The sequence below is a fragment of the Hyperolius riggenbachi genome, chromosome 5 (assembly GCF_040937935.1).
Source record: "Hyperolius riggenbachi isolate aHypRig1 chromosome 5, aHypRig1.pri, whole genome shotgun sequence".
NCBI lineage: Eukaryota > Metazoa > Chordata > Amphibia > Anura > Hyperoliidae > Hyperolius > Hyperolius riggenbachi.
Window position 1 is genome coordinate 249,114,208 of NC_090650.1, and position 15,942 is coordinate 249,130,149.

The 15,942-nt window shown below is 40.6% G+C and overlaps 1 protein-coding gene across 5 annotated transcripts in view; it reads right to left on the bottom strand.

Annotated features, from left to right (window-relative positions):
• Positions 1-760: 760 nt before the first annotated feature.
• Positions 761-15,942, bottom strand: part of RNF152 (ring finger protein 152) — a 46,097-nt gene continuing 30,915 nt past the window's right edge. For all 5 annotated transcript variants that reach the window (XM_068236747.1, XM_068236749.1, XM_068236752.1 and 2 more), the window contains exon 2: positions 761-3,043. In XM_068236747.1, the coding sequence (XP_068092848.1) occupies positions 2,291-2,902 (612 nt within the window). In that variant the 5' untranslated portion in view covers positions 2,903-3,043 and the 3' untranslated portion in view covers positions 761-2,290. The remainder of the gene's footprint in view (positions 3,044-15,942) is intronic.

Here is a 15,942-nt window from a genome sequence, read left to right on the forward strand (position 1 = left end):
GTTTGAAGTCCTCTCTGTCAGACTTTATATTGTTGTTAAATAAGATGAATAGGAATGATGCCATAACTTTCAATTCTCCATCCTTTTTCTGTGTATTTGAGATGACATCATGTATGCACATTGCTCTGGGATAGGTCTGCTCTGCACCTTAGTCTAATGCAGGTGGCAGTGGCATGGTCGCATATGGGGGAATGGTTGAACACTCTGAATGGATGGTCACATGAAGAGGTGGCAGGGAGGGCTAGAGAAGCACACCAGAATTGGCCACTTCCATGGCTGTCAAAGAATGATGGCTTGGGAAAGGAGGAAATGGAAAAACACTTATTCCTTATACATTAAATATGTACAGTAATTTTATTTATTACTTCCGGGTGTTAGCGCCGATGTCAGTGCCTAAGCAGGTATCTGATTGTGCACAGTGAATGTTCAGTTTATTGAATGGGAATTGCAAGGATCATTTTTTTAAAGCAATAGATAAGTTTAGACTCTTTTGCAATAATTTCTACATCTACTGTAAAAACTGGCTGCATTCAGATATATCTGTGGTGGTCAACACAACTTTCCAAATAGGTAAAGATCGCAAAATCAGAATTGTCTGTATGTAAATATACATATTGCCAATATAAAATGTCCTCCTAATATAAAAATTTCATATTTTTGCACAGTTTTTTTTGCCAAATAACATGTATGAAAAATAGCATTAGAAATCTTCAGATTATACCTCTGTAAGAATGTTGATTGATTTTATTTTAAGAAACTGTATATACACATTATAATATTGTCACTACAAAGCAAATGAATATGCAGGCATGTGTTTAATTACTTCAAAATATATACAGCAGAACACCTGCTTGCATAAAAAGTAAATCACGCAAAAAACAACAAAAAGAAAGGAAAAAAAGAACAGGGGAGGCGGGGGGGGGGGGGGGGGATGGGGTTTTTGGTTTGGGTGGAGAGAAAAAAGGGATCGGGGGAAGGAAGATAAGAAATTGATTTATGTTTTTTGCAAATTATCTTTCTAAGAACTACCAATAAACATTTTTAGTCCAAATATAGCAGAAAATATTACCAAAAGTGGAAGTCTTAATGTTGACAAATCTATATTTTTAATCCACAAGTGTAATCATATTTTAACAATGAATCACATTCACAAGGACAATGGCATACAAAATAATATAACATAATAAGCACTCATCAATCCCTAATTTTGCCTATCCATCTACAGTTTTGTTCTAACCTTTGATATCCATTTCATGTCTCCTTTGGCTTTCAACAGGCGTATGTTATTAAGTAAAAAGGAGCATATTCAAACAATGACCTTTCACATTTATGTCCCCTCAGCAATGTAACATCTGACAAACATATAATTTCACTGATTGTATTTCTAGAAAAGGGAGTGTGTGAAACTGGAAAAATGATTGCAAATTACGGTACATCAAAAGCGGATTCATTACTTGTGGCCTTTTGAGATTAACGTCTTGCTCCACACAACACTGTATAAGAATACTAAGTGCTGTGACTCACCAGGCGTGACACCATGATGTGACTATTATCTTTTATTGCAAGGTGATGGGCTTGTTCCATTCATGATCATCATAGAGTGTAAAATACACACCACCATGTATCATCTGCATGACACAGATTAGCTTGAAACCTCAACCTTACATACCCTAATATACATTCAAGCACATCTGTTTGTAGGCACCTGGTAACAAAGCACAGGATACTGATAATATGAGAAACAATCACTTTAGCATAGTACAGTTTTTAATGTACTATAAAAGTTATATTCCTATTACAGCCTCTTCGTTGTAAGAAGACCTGAGATGTATGTAGATAGATATTGATGCGCTCAATGCATAATTTAACCAATCGTTTTCAAAACTACCTGAATTCATTTAAAACAACTGTATTAGCCTTTGAGTTTTGAGCTTTCGCTATCCCATTCATAGTCAATTTTAATCAGATCTCTAAAAGAAGGTTGCTTGATCAATGTCTGGTGAATATGGCCATATCACAATGAGCTAAGAAGTCATCGTACTACCCTAGAATCAAATGTACCACACGAGTTCTGTTTGAGACAGAATGATGACTGTGCATGCAATCTTCATTATCTCTAACCAAACTGTTAGAGGAAGAGGCTGGGGCCACTCCCTCTTGTGTCCCAGGACTCCAGAAGTAAACAAGTCCCCTCCCTCTTGCAGTTGATATTTGTTTCAAAATACAATGCTCCTGTGTATATTTGCTTCTTTTTTAACATATGTGGCAGAGAGATTAGGGCAAAAGTATTTCAGCCACATGAAATTACAGTGAAGCGCTTTGAAATACAGGACATGTTGTGCAAAACAATTCCAAGTAGGAAGACCAGAACACACGCTACCAATATGACAGTGCAAACTCCAGACCACGTTGAACTTTTGACAACACCTCTTCTCTCATGTTCCTCCTCTGCCATATCCTGTGTGAGAGAACCTTGCAAAGGCTGCTGTTCCATTGGCATTGTCACTACTGTAACTGGCTTTTGCTGATTTGCCGGTAGTAATCTACAGCCTATATCACCGGGCAATAAAGCTCTTTCTTTGGAGACAGGAAGTGGCCACATATAGCATCCATTGCTTGGCAATTTAATAAATACCGGGGTGTTTTCTGAAGTGTGTGGAATAGCAATTACTGCAACTACATCCGGATCATCAGGCAGTTGAGATACTGAATATCCTGGTGGCAGTCTTGTAACACCTCGACACCATGGACATCTAAGGTCTTTCTGGCTAGCCCTCATTTGCTGGAGGCAAACAGAACAGCATGTATGTTTGCAATCAAGTAATTTTGGCCTTCTTCGAGGACTGTAATAATTGAAGCAGATCTGACACTCTAACAGAGAATCCTGGGACAGTGTCTCCATGGCCAGCTTGGCTAAATTCCTATTTTTTTGTGATAAGAAGGACACTGTAAGTTCTGCAGTTTTATGCTAATGTTTTTTTTTCTTTTTGCATGCAGTTTAAGCTTCAGCTTGAAATATAGAAGGATTCAAAATCTCCAGAATCTATAAGAAAGCACAGAAAGGAATAATCGTTATAATACTGTATTTAAGTTTACACTTTCAATTAATGCAAACAATTTCAAAGTGGTCTGAAACTGACATAACATTCAATAAAAATGTGTTTTCCTACTTTTATTTTTACTCATACAGTTATCATATTTGCTTTTGTGCACAAGTAATATTGTCTGTCTACAAATTACAAGTTTCCAAAGTGTAGTTTATCTTGCCCTGAAAGCTGCCACTGCATTTTATTCCTGCTGTTTTTTTATTATATATTAACCACTTCAGGACCACAGTGCTAAACCCGCCTAAAGACCAGGCTATTTTTAGTTAAATTGGCCACTGTAGCTTTAAGGCCAAGCTGCGGGGCCGCACAACATAGCACACTAGTGATTTCCCCCCCCCCCTTTTCTCCCCACCAACAGAGCTGTCTGTTGGTGGGGTCTGATCCCCACCCCCCCCGGTGTTTTTTTAAAAATAAATATTAATGTTACTTGTTTTTTATTCAAAATGCCTATTTTTTTTAAGTTGTCTTCCCCGCTCCCTCCCTCCCTCCCCCTCGCCAGCCAATCAGCGTGATCAGCTGTCATAGGCTTCAGCCTATGACAGCCGATCACTCCCCAGCCTCCGGAGGGGACAGCCATGTGACACGGCTGTCCCCAGTACAGCGCTGCTGCTGATCACAGTACATGTTAATTAGACGTTAATTAGACATTTCGCCGTCTAACAGTCTTCTAAATGGCAATCACCGCTCGGAGACTGAAGGCGTAGCGGAGCTCTGCCCCCCAAGCAGGAGATGCGGACACCCAGCACTTGACGCCAATTGGCATTAGGTGGCCCTGGGGCTGCCACCGCGGCCACGCCCATTGGCGTGAGGCAGTCCTGGGAGGGTTAAAATCTTCTAGTGAGCTGTTCTGAATTGTGTGTATGCTTGAAGCACAGATAGCTTCTCAGAGAGTGTTTTAAGGTGTTTACACACAAATGTAAAAACACTGGAATGTAAACAAAGATACTGTTATCTCCAGTGTGGCAGGACAAGGTGATGTGTTTAACTGTTTCAATGATGTTCTGCTACAATTTTTTTTCTGGGATAGTAGCTTTAAAGCTGCAAGGAATCTTTTAGAGCAAAGTAGAAATGTTGACTTTTAGACCTCTTTAAAGGGAAGGTCCAAGCAAAAAAAAAAATGAGTTTCACTTACCTGGGGCTTCTACCAGCCCCATGTAGCCATCCTGTGCCCTCGTAGTCACTCACTGCTGCTCCAGTCCCCCGCTGGCAGCTTTCTGACCTCGGAGGTCAGGGCCACATTGCATACATTTTTACGCATTCCAGCTAGTGCAGGAACAAAAATGTACGCGTTGCACCACTAACGCGTAAAAATGTATGTGTTAATGTTCCTGCACTAGCGGGAATTTGTAAAAATGTACGCAATTCGGCCCTGACCTCTGAGGTCAGAAAGCTGCCAGCGGGGGACTGGAGCAGCAGTGAGTGACTACGAGGGCACAGGATGGCTGCATGGGGCTGGTAGAAGCCACAGGTAAGTGAAACTCATTTTTTTTTTTTTTGCTTGGACCTTCCCTTTAAGAATGGTACACCTCCTTTGTACTGAATACCAATAGAAGGCTAATCAAAATTTTGTTGACTGGATAAACATACTCTGAACCAAATTTTCTAAGGACACCTCAGTTCTATTTTGTATTTAAAAAAAACCCGAGCCAAAGCTAAAGACAAAAATTAGATACCTAAAAAGAGGTACGGTAAGCCTCTGGATCCAACAGAGGCTTCCCACTTCCTCCTGGAGACCAACGCTGCTGCCCAGGATCTCCTTTAGGGCCCATTCACACTTGTAAACACATTACTGTTTCTGGCAATATTCCAGCAATTTCATTTTGCAATGAATAATAATCGCAAAGCAATCACTGGGAAAAATTAATGGCCCGTTTTAATCACAACCTCTTTACTCTTCATGCTTGAGCGTGGCTGTACTGAAAAGACCATGCCTGCACAGTGGCATGCAGCGACTTGGGTAAAAGCAGCTTTGGCTCACAGAAAAGGCCATATTCGAACAGGCGCAGTACAGCTGCACTCATGCATGAAGAGGAGCACCACCATGTATATATCTGACAAGCACTTGTTGGATATGTTCCAGGTGTCCGTGCGCAGCAACAATGAGGGCCAGGAGGAATTGGAGAGTCTCTGGAGGATCTAGAGGCTTCCCTCTTTATATGTAATATATACTTTTGTCTTTAGATTCGCCTCAGGTACACTTTAACTGGATTGACTATGGCTCCCCTGCAGCCAGACTGAAAGGAAAGATGTGAGAGCTGCCTCCTCTTTTAGGGCCCTTTTCCACCAGCGCGTTTGCGCTGGCTGAATCGCAAAGTCGCAAACCGCTAGCGATTTTACAATCGCTACGGTTTGCTTTTTAACATAGGAATCGCGGTAGGTCATTTCCACTACCGCGATTCGTTTTTTACCCGAACGCGAGGCGGAGCGATATTTGCCGCGATTTTGCTATGCAGTGCATAGCATAGCAAAATCGCGGCCGCAAAACGTCGGGGAATCGCCGGTTTTGCGATTCAGCAATCGCTAGCGTTCAGCGTGAACGCTAGCGACTGCAGGTGGAAAAGGGCCCTTATAGTTTGTTTTTCAGCGCGCTGTATACATATATGTAAGAAAAACAATGTAAACTACAGACGGGATATACAGGATACATCTGGAACATATCTTGCCTTTCCTGTAAAGGTGGCCACACACGATACAATAAAATGATCGGATTTTACGGCAATTCGATAAAACCGATCGGATCTCCGGAAAAAATCGAAAGCTTTTTTTTTCATTCGACTGATAAATCCGATCAGATTTCCCTTCTTTTTTGATTTTTATCTATCCGGAATGCCAGATATTTTTTATTTAATCTCTCTAAAGATTGTATGGTGTGTGTTAGATTGTCAATTTATTAATATACACACCCAAGCAATTTTCTGAGAGTTTCCAATCATTTTTATCATAATTGGGGAAAAATTTAACATAGGTGTGTGGGACATTGGTCATATTTTTGAAATGTTACAATCAGTCAGAAAAATTGATTGCAATTCTTAAATTGAATAGATATTTAAAACATTGTATGGTGTGTGGCCACCTTTAGGAAGACAAGTAAGCATGATGTATACTCATTTGCCCCTGATCGCTTGGTGTTACTGGGCTGCTCCCACGCAGTCTCCAAGATAAAAATCTCTATTGGAACTGTATGGTCTTAGGTCATGCATATGGCATGTCTTTGTTTACCCATAACCATTATAGACCTTGGTAATTTGCCTTTGTATGTAATGCTAAGTTATTCTTCTAGTTATTATTGATATGCAGGAAAATGAAGCTGAATATTAACTTTCTGCAGGTACACAGACCAAATGTTGAGAGACGTGTTACTATTATGATCAATATTTTGTAAACTCTCCATCTGATGTCCAATGGTATCGATTTAAAGTCCAACTCCAGGCACATTAATGTCAGATTACTTATTTAAGGTCCATATCACTTATAGATGCACCCACAGATTAATCAGTAGTGAGCAGTAGTGTGCAGAAACAATAGCTCTTTATACACAATGGGATGTTTGCAATAAACTGTGTTCAGCAGAATTTCATACGTAAAGTCTAAGTAGAGTGTAATGCATTGTATTCTGATTTACTCACTGAGCGGTAAAACTTTACGCATGTAATTCTGCTTAACGGAGTTTATTGCATACAGCCCAATAAGACATAATAGCTAAATCAATATAATTAGCCTTGCACCACCTATTTAAAAAATGTAGTACAATGTTTATTCATACAGAAAAAATGATGCTCCACCATAACAGAAATTGAAACTCTTAATAGGCATATTTTTTACACAAGAAAAAGGGAAAGAAAAATGTATATCTAATGAATTATTATAAAAGTATCAAATTTTATTTATCAACCCTTATATAAAAAATTAAATCATTAAAATGACCCCAGGAAAGCACATATAGAGGTGTAAATTGGTCTGGATATGACTGTTTTGACTGTATGGACTAGGTAAATAGTCATCTGTAACTGGCCAGTTAAATTGATTGCACATTGAAATCTCTCCACTAGATAGCAGTTATTCACTGAAAGATATAAGTTGTGTCTTCAATAGCCCACAAAGAGGCCTCACAGTTCAAATCACATAAAGATAGATGCGTATCAAGATTTCATATGTCAAAAAACTGGACTTGGATATAAAGCTGTAGATCACAAATAAAGTCCGCCAGGATATTATCCATCTGCAGTTTTGACCTCATAATTCAAAGTTCAAAACCAGATTCCATGTCAAAGCTGGATTGAGAGCATAGATCAAACAAAGTGTCTGCCAGGATACAATCCTCTTACAGATTTGACCATGCAATTGTATCTCAGATAAATTTGTTGGAGGTATTCCCTTGATTCTGTAGTGATATAGACACTTATGCACGATGTAGTCCAACACCAAGGTATATAAAGGAAAATTCACCAGAGTCTATTCCTGATGCACAACCATTCAGAGGCTCAAGAGTCAAGACTAAGCCACTGATAGATAGATTTGGCTTTCTTTCGATGCCCTATATTCAATAACAGACTTGAAACTTATTTAGAAAGGGGAAAATGAGTAAAAATATTAAAAGTGTCTGAGCAATTAAAATACATCTAAACCAAAGTAATAGGGTCTCAATGCAAGTGCTGCAGTCCACAATCAATGAACCCCTAAACCTAAAACCTATATAATCTGCCTTAATCTATTGAAAAAAATGTAGAAAATTCAATTTCAGAAAACACATTTGGTTTAAGTTGTTTAAAGGCATATGATGACTGATCCAGCCACTTGCTTCCAACTGGGTAATAATCTTATGGCTATGTATTCAATAAATGGCTGACAGCCGACCACTTCAATTTTTCTGCCTCTACTAGAGGAAACTCAGTTGAGATGATGGTTCTGTGCCATTGCAGCCAAGAATCTACTGTGCACATGTTGTACAATGACATTGTTTAATGATCAGCCACAGTAGAAAGCTAAAGAATAAGCAATAAATAATGCATTGTACTCTTGTACGTACCCACCCCGGCATACGTTGTTTGCTCGTGTACTGCCCATCATACTGGATACAATCTCCATTGTGCACCTACACATTGCTCAGCTATAGCCAAACAGTACATCAGCACAGTGTTTATTCCCCAAAATATTGTCCTAATGATTGGGCGACAACAGTTAAGGGCAACATTTATTAAGTGTATATATGGATCTTTGCAAAAACTATCACAGCCATTACTTCAACTTCATCCCACCACAAGAAGCAGCAATAACAGTCTGCTTCCGGTCCATGACTTCCCATCTCAACAAATACAGGCATGAGTCCTCAGTAAGGGCCAGTGTACACCAAAAAGTGTTAGCATTATTGTAAACGCTCACCCTTTTTTGAAGCGATTTTTCAAGGTGATTTTAGGCATGTGCCTAGCAATTTTCTATTTATACCTAGCGTTTTTTGGAGCATTTTTGTGTCACATTTTTTTTTATGTACAGTACAACTGCTAGTGTACTGGTTTTGTTACAGAAACGCTTGAAAAATCACTCTAATCTAGCGCTTTTCAGAGTGATTTTGCACTTTCCTATACTTAACACTGAGGCTGAATTGCCTCAGAAATCAGCAGAAATGCTGCAAGACCCGCATTTGCGTTTGGGAAAAAAAATCAGATCACTCTGTATGATCGAACACACTCTAATGAATTAGCCAAGCGCTTTTTAACCACTTGAGAACCGCAGTGTTAACCCTCCCCCCCTAAAGACCAGGTCATTTTTCATGAAATAGGCCACTGCAGCTTTAAGGGCTCGCTGCAGGGCCGTGAATGTCAGCACACAAGTGATTTCCCCCCCCCCCCCTTTTCTCCCCACCAACAGAGCTCTCCGTTGGTGGGGTCTGATCGCTCCCCCAATGTTTGTTTTTTTAATAAATATTTATATGTTTTATTTTTAATAAAATTGTGTATTTTTTTTATTTTTTATTTGCACAGTGGTTCTGCCCTCCCTCCGCTGGCTCGCCTATCACTGTGATCGGCTGTCATAGGCTTCAGTCTATGACAGCGGATCACCTCCGAGCCCACAGTACAGCGTTGCCGTAGATCGCAGCGTTGTACAAGCTAATTAGAAGGCCACTTTCGGCGTCTAACAGTCTCCTAGCGGCGATCCCCACTGGGAGGCTGAAGGCCAAGCAGAGATGTGCGTGCGATCTGCAGCAAAACAAGCCCCAAGGACTTTATGCCAATCAGCATTAGGCGGTCCTGGGGCTGCCAGCCCGTCCACGCCCATCGGCATTTTTAGGAGCCCTCAGAAGCGCTCTTGGTGTGCACCAGCCCAGACACTAAGCATTTGAGTTTATGGCAGGATCTACAGTCGCAAAGCCCTGAAGACTTAAGGACCAGGCATCCAAAACTGCCTGCCCTCTTTGTGGTAAGTATGGACATTCTTAGTCATTTAATCATATTTTTTTCCATGAAGTGACTGATTTTTGAGATATACCTTTTTTTAGGTAAATGTTTCAGCAGCACAATCCTTTAACCTCCTGAGCGGTATGGACGAGCTCAGCTCCCTCAGCGCCCTCTAGTGGGCTTTCATGCAGCCAACTTTCAGTTGGCTGCATGAAATAGATTTTTTTTTTATAAAAAAAAAACCCCTCCCGCAGCCACCCTGGCGATCTCAATAGAACGCCGGGGAGGTTAAATTGGAATCTGACCTAAACAGAGACAATTAGAGGTGTCTGCTTGCAGCTTCAGAAATCTTCTCACATATACCCAAACACCTGGGCACACATTTAAGCTAACAGAAAAACCACTTTGTGATTGTCGGATTCCAGCACCCCAGATAACTTACTATAATGAGCAACTTCAATAATAAATGTAGATGGCAAATTTAAACCTTTTTTTCATTGAAGTTGAAGATTTATCAATGTGACATGCCTACTTTTGAGTCTACAGGCACAGATTAGCAGTTGCAAAGGTTACGTTGACAACATATTGGATTGAGTTTCTAATTCTGTATGTCACATTCACATATGGTTTAAATTTTCAAAGATAAAATGCTACAAGCATAGAACAGAACTCTGCCGGTTAGGCCTGGTTCAGAAGGGAAGCTAAAATAGTGAATTCACCACCTATCAGCTGGCTTTGTACACCAACCAAGCCCTATTTTAACACACTGCTCAGGCCAGGCAGTCTCCCCATGAAGTCACATGTGAGCACACGCAGCAGCGGCTGTGCATAGACGTGATGTTGCGGATTCCTGCCACAGGATACCACCAAAGCATGTCAAACGCTAACATGCATGGTGGTACAAACGCTGCCATTTAACTGCATTTACATTGCACCAGAACAGGACTCATGGCCAGCAGACAGGAGGCTGAACTGCTCCAGTCCATCTGAAAGAGGCCTTAGGGTATATATATATATATATATATATATATATATATATATATATATATATATATATACATACATACATACATACATACATGTATATTGTTTGCTATTTAGAATGCATAAAACCAAAATAAATTTACAGAATGTCTGAAACAGTGAAAGCTAATTTTGATGCTAGATGGCATTTCTTGTTTGAGCAGTGACCACTTATTAGTGTTCATTGCACAAAATAGAACAGATGTAGAACATGCAAACTAGGATGTTATTACATATAATGAGATGAGACAGTGATTACCTAATGAATAGCCTCTCATATTGCTAAATCATGAGAGTGAGTGGTGAGGCAGGCTGTCACCATCATTATGGTATTCCCTGGAGAACTCCAATGCCACTAGTGTATGAAAAATACAAGGATATTAAAAGCAGCAACATTTGTCTCAATATATTAAGTGACCTTTAGGTGGAATACAGTGAAGCATACAGTAAATAAAAAGTATGCTTCACTGTCTCACTTAATGTATGCATTATGCAGTAACCCATTGCATGCATGCAGTGGGATACTGTAGTGCATTGGATCCCAATGCACAGCATGCACTGTGAACATTCCATAGACTTACAATATTGCAGTTAAACTTTCTGCGTTTAGATGGCCCCATTAAGTCGCACCGTAAGGTCCCACTGTGAACCGAGCCTCAAGGCATCTTGGCCCATATGCAATTAACTTTGTCTCTTGAGTTTAGTTTTTTCCTGGGTAATATTTTCAAAATTGTCAATAGGGTGCTTTTTAAAATCACCAGCAAGCAAGAGAAAACTCGAAATCATTTGTACATTCTCACCTACTTTTTGGTACTTTTTCAGTTGCAAAGTGCTAAAAAGTTATTTTAAATAGCTGATGCAAAAATTATCTCCTAGGAGAAAAAAAATGAATTGCCGTTGAATCAGTTGGTCAAGTTAGTTTACCTTGTGGGCAAATATATTCTGATGTAGCAGCCATCATAATATGTATAGTCTATTAGACACATTCCAGTACAATATAAGCTGCAATACACAAACTTCTGGCTGTATTCATGTGGAAAAGAAATTCATCAAACTATCATCATTTTGCTTGGATGGCATCATGACCCAATCATGTGACAAGTTATAATTTTCAGTCTACTTGGTCCATTACTGGTGATATGTTCAGCCTCTAAAAGCATATGTTTCTTTTCATTTAAAATCATGTTACGGGTCAAACAATATAATGAAAATGGCCAATGCTTTCTATGACTTGTTTTAGATCTATTTAAATCGGTAATAAAAAACGCATTATATATTTGCTAGTACTAAAAGTAAACTGCCAAGTGCAAGGCAAGATTGCGGTGTTGTAGGGCAACGTTAACAGAAAAGGGAATTTATGCTGGATTTGTGATAAACCTACCCCAAAAAGTCTGCTGATCAAAAATGTAATTATAATCAATAACTGGGAACCAAATGATTTATTCTTATTATTGATTTATATAGGGTGGAAGATATGTACGCACTTTACACAGCATTGAGAGACAAAAGAAAAAAGGGAGCCCTAGCCAATCGGCCTTACATTCTAATGGGTTAAGGGATGGGACAATAGGAGAAGGTAAGCTGTGTATTGAGATGGTGGTCAAAGTGTCCTAAGTGAGATAGTATGCTTGCCTGAAGAGGTGAGTTTTTAGGTTGCACCTAAAAAACAGTAAGTGTGGGTAAGTGGCAGATGTGTTAAAGAAGGGAGTTCCAAAGGAGAGGAGAGGATCGAGAAAAGTCGTGTAAGCCAGACTGAGAAGAGGTAGCCAGAGAGAAAGACATAAAAATATTGTTAGCAGAGTGGAGATTGCATGTAAGCTGGTATTTGGAAATACGTTTATTTAAATAAGGTGGAACCTGAGGGCAAACTAAACTACCTCAGTTAGAGCCCCACAAAAGTCACACAGGCGACTTAGGCCCAGTTCACACTGGCACTAAAAACAGTCCGTTTAGCTCCGGATCCTAACAGAGGTGAGCTGAGCGGATCCTATGTTAATCAACAGACATTGCTTTGTTAGAATGGATCCACAAGGCACATTTCAACAAATGGACTGCAAGTTTGGGGAGGCTGTGATAATTCTGGAGTGATGGACGGGTTATACAATAATACAATACAATAACATTTCTATTGCGCTTTTCTCCAATAGGACTCAAAGCGCTTAGGCTCTCTCAGATTCAGTAATTCATAGTAGGATGAAGTATTCACACAACAAAAGTTATATTTCTGCAAATGCCAAACTGAACAGGTGGGTTTTCAGTCTAGATTTAAACACCTCTAGAGATGGCGCTGTCCTGATCTGTTGAGGTAAGGAGTTCCAAAACGTAGGAGCAGCATGACAGAAGGCTCTGGGACCAACAGTTTCCAAGTGGACTCTGGGTATGACTAGATTATTAGAACCTGTGGATCTGAGAATGCGGGGATTGCTATGCAGCTGCAACATTTCTTTCATGTATCCAGGGCCAAGATTATTCAGGGATTTAAATGTCAGTAGGCCGATCTTGAATAGAACCCTCCATTCTAGAGGTAGCCAGTGAAGGAAAGGCAGGACTGGCGTTATGTGGCAGTGACGGGGTTGGTTGGTTAGCATCGATCACACGCTAACGGGGCAGATCAAAAATGTATGCCCAATAAAAACTGATCCATTTTACAGATCAGTCTTTACATGGATCAGTTTTTGAGCCTCTCAGTGTAAAGCAGACCTTAGGGCCTGATCAAATTCCATTTTTCTCTAGGAGATAATTTTTCGTCTCTGTTTAAAACAACTTTTCAGCACTCTGCAATTGAAAAAGTACCGAAAAATAGGTGAAAAGGTACTGTCATTATTCTAAGTATTGTCTTGCTTGCTGGTGGCGTAAAAAGGAATTTTTGATAAAATATCACCAAGGAAAAAAATTAAAGAAAAAGTGAATTGGATCGGGCCCTTAGTTGCTGCGGCCAGTCAGTTACTAAGATGCTAAATAAATGCTTCTCATGTTATTGAATGCCACAGCTAAGACACACTAGAGCAGCAGCAACTGGATGCTGTTAGGTAACATAGCGGTTAGCAGCTGCATCAGCTATCATTAGTAGAAGCTGCTTATCATTTTAGGCTTGGTTCACACATAAAAAGGTGTCCAGTCCTATCCGTTAGCATCAGTTTTGTTTCTATGGATGTGTTTACACATAAATCTGTACATTTCTGGTCCAGTTCCATCCTGTCAGTTTTGTATCGGTTTGGTATGTGTTTCTATGGGTGTGTTCACACATAAGAGGTACACATTTCTGGTCCAGACAGATACAACTGATAAAAACTAGTACAAAATGTATGCAAAACTGACAGGACAGGACTGGACAGAAAATGTATAGATTTATGTGTGAAGCAAGCCTAATTGTGACAAGTACCAGCAACTGTGTCTCTCTTCATAGGACAAAAAGTGATTCTAAGAAAATCTGAGCACTTTTACATTTACAGCTCCTACTTCCACTGCTGCTGTTTGGTCCACATCAGGGGACCCGAGCCTAGCATGGGGCAACTTATTGGTTTGCAAAGAAAAAAAAAAAAGAAAAAAACAATGGGAATCCTCCTGCCCTATGCTTCTTGTTCTGTGGATCAAACTGGGACAGCAGAGGACAGTGTGGGTGATAAGAAGCCGGCGGAAGTTATCGGCGACGAGTGGGCGGGTGAGCCGATGGGGGGTAATGCAAACACAGCAGATGAGCACAGCAGGTAATGTGAACAACATGACACAGAAGCAAGAGCATCCTGAGCCGATGCACTTACCTGCCGTTTCTGCATTCGCTGTGTGAACTAACACAAAATGACAGTAGAAGCGCATACCCACTGCAAATGCAAATCAAAGGGGAATAACACAAGTTACTGTGCCCTTGCTATGAGATCTTTGGTGCACTTACAGACCCCCTTTCAATCATAATAAATTGGTCTCAAGCACAATCACACCATAAATGCAGCATGTAGCACATTTGAGAAGATGTAATAAACGGTGTAAATGCACAGAGCTGCAGATCATCTCAAGCCACATCAAGTGCGTTTGCAGAAATATTGTAAGATGGTTAAACAAAAAAACGAAACAAATTATGCCAGCTTGACAAAAAGGTTACACACCAATGGATCTCAAATGATGTGACGGAACTGTCCCTTGGAGGCCTCATTCACACCTAGAATTGAAAACGCAAGCGTTTTGCATTTTTGTACACTTTTGTTTCTCCCTCCCGGTCCTCCACTGTGCACTGCGTTTCTGGTAAAAGCGCTTTTCTAAGCACTTTTCCAGTGTGGTTTTGTGATTCACTCCCTGACGCAGGTCAGGAAGTGAACTCTTTGACCCAGAAAAGAATAAACACAATGGGCTTGATTCACAGAAGAGTGCTGGTAGCACGGTCGTTTTCACGCTAATTTTTGCGTTTTGCGCACAACGATGACGATACGTTTGCGCACAAAAATTCACATTTGCTTGTGAAAACTTTATCGTTGCATGCGAAAATTTGCGATTGCGCAAAAACGGCCGTGCTATCAGTTAGTACTCTTTTGTGAATCAAGCCAATGTGTTTATTCTTAAAAACGCAAATGCAATCGCTGCACACAGCGATTTTGTGAGCGTTTTGTGTTTTTCATATTCCTTCCATTACAGCAAAAATGCCCCAAAAATGGCACAGACACCGATTTGCCGACTGCAAAGTGAGTGCAATGCGCTGATATGAACCTTCTCATAGAGATTCATTGCACACGCGTTTTATGGGCGATTTTGAAAATCGCCTGCGCTTGAAAAAAAGGGCAAAACCCTCAGCCCTCGCAAAAGGCTCCCCATCATCTAAAACTTCTCAAACTTTTATTTGTATCTTCTTAAAATCATATAAAACATGAAGGAATCTTATACAGTTTCGAATCAACAGATTCTTACTCATTGCACTGGTGCATATTGCATACATACACACTGTAATCAGAGCCGGTTTAAGGCCAAATGGGGCCCTAAGCAAAATAGCAGATCTGCGCCCCCCTCCCTCAAGCCACCTCATATCTCCCTCTGTTCCCCCTGTGCCGCCTCTTGTCCCCATGACCCCTCTGTTCCACTTCTTGTGCCCGTGTCCCCTCTGTAGCCCCTGTGCCACCTCATAGACCCCGTGTCCCCTCTATTCCCTCTATGCCTCTCACACAACACACAGAGACACTGCCTGCCACACCATATCACACAGAGACACTGCCTGCCACGCCGTAACACACAGAGACACTGCCTGCCACGCTGTAACACACAGAAACTGCCTGCCACACCGTAACACACAGACACTGCCTGCCACACCGTAACACACAGACACTGCCTGCCACACCGTAACACACAGACACTGCCTGCCACACCATATCACACAGAGACACTGCCTGCCACGCCGTAACACACAGAGACACTGCCTGCCACGCCGTAACACACAG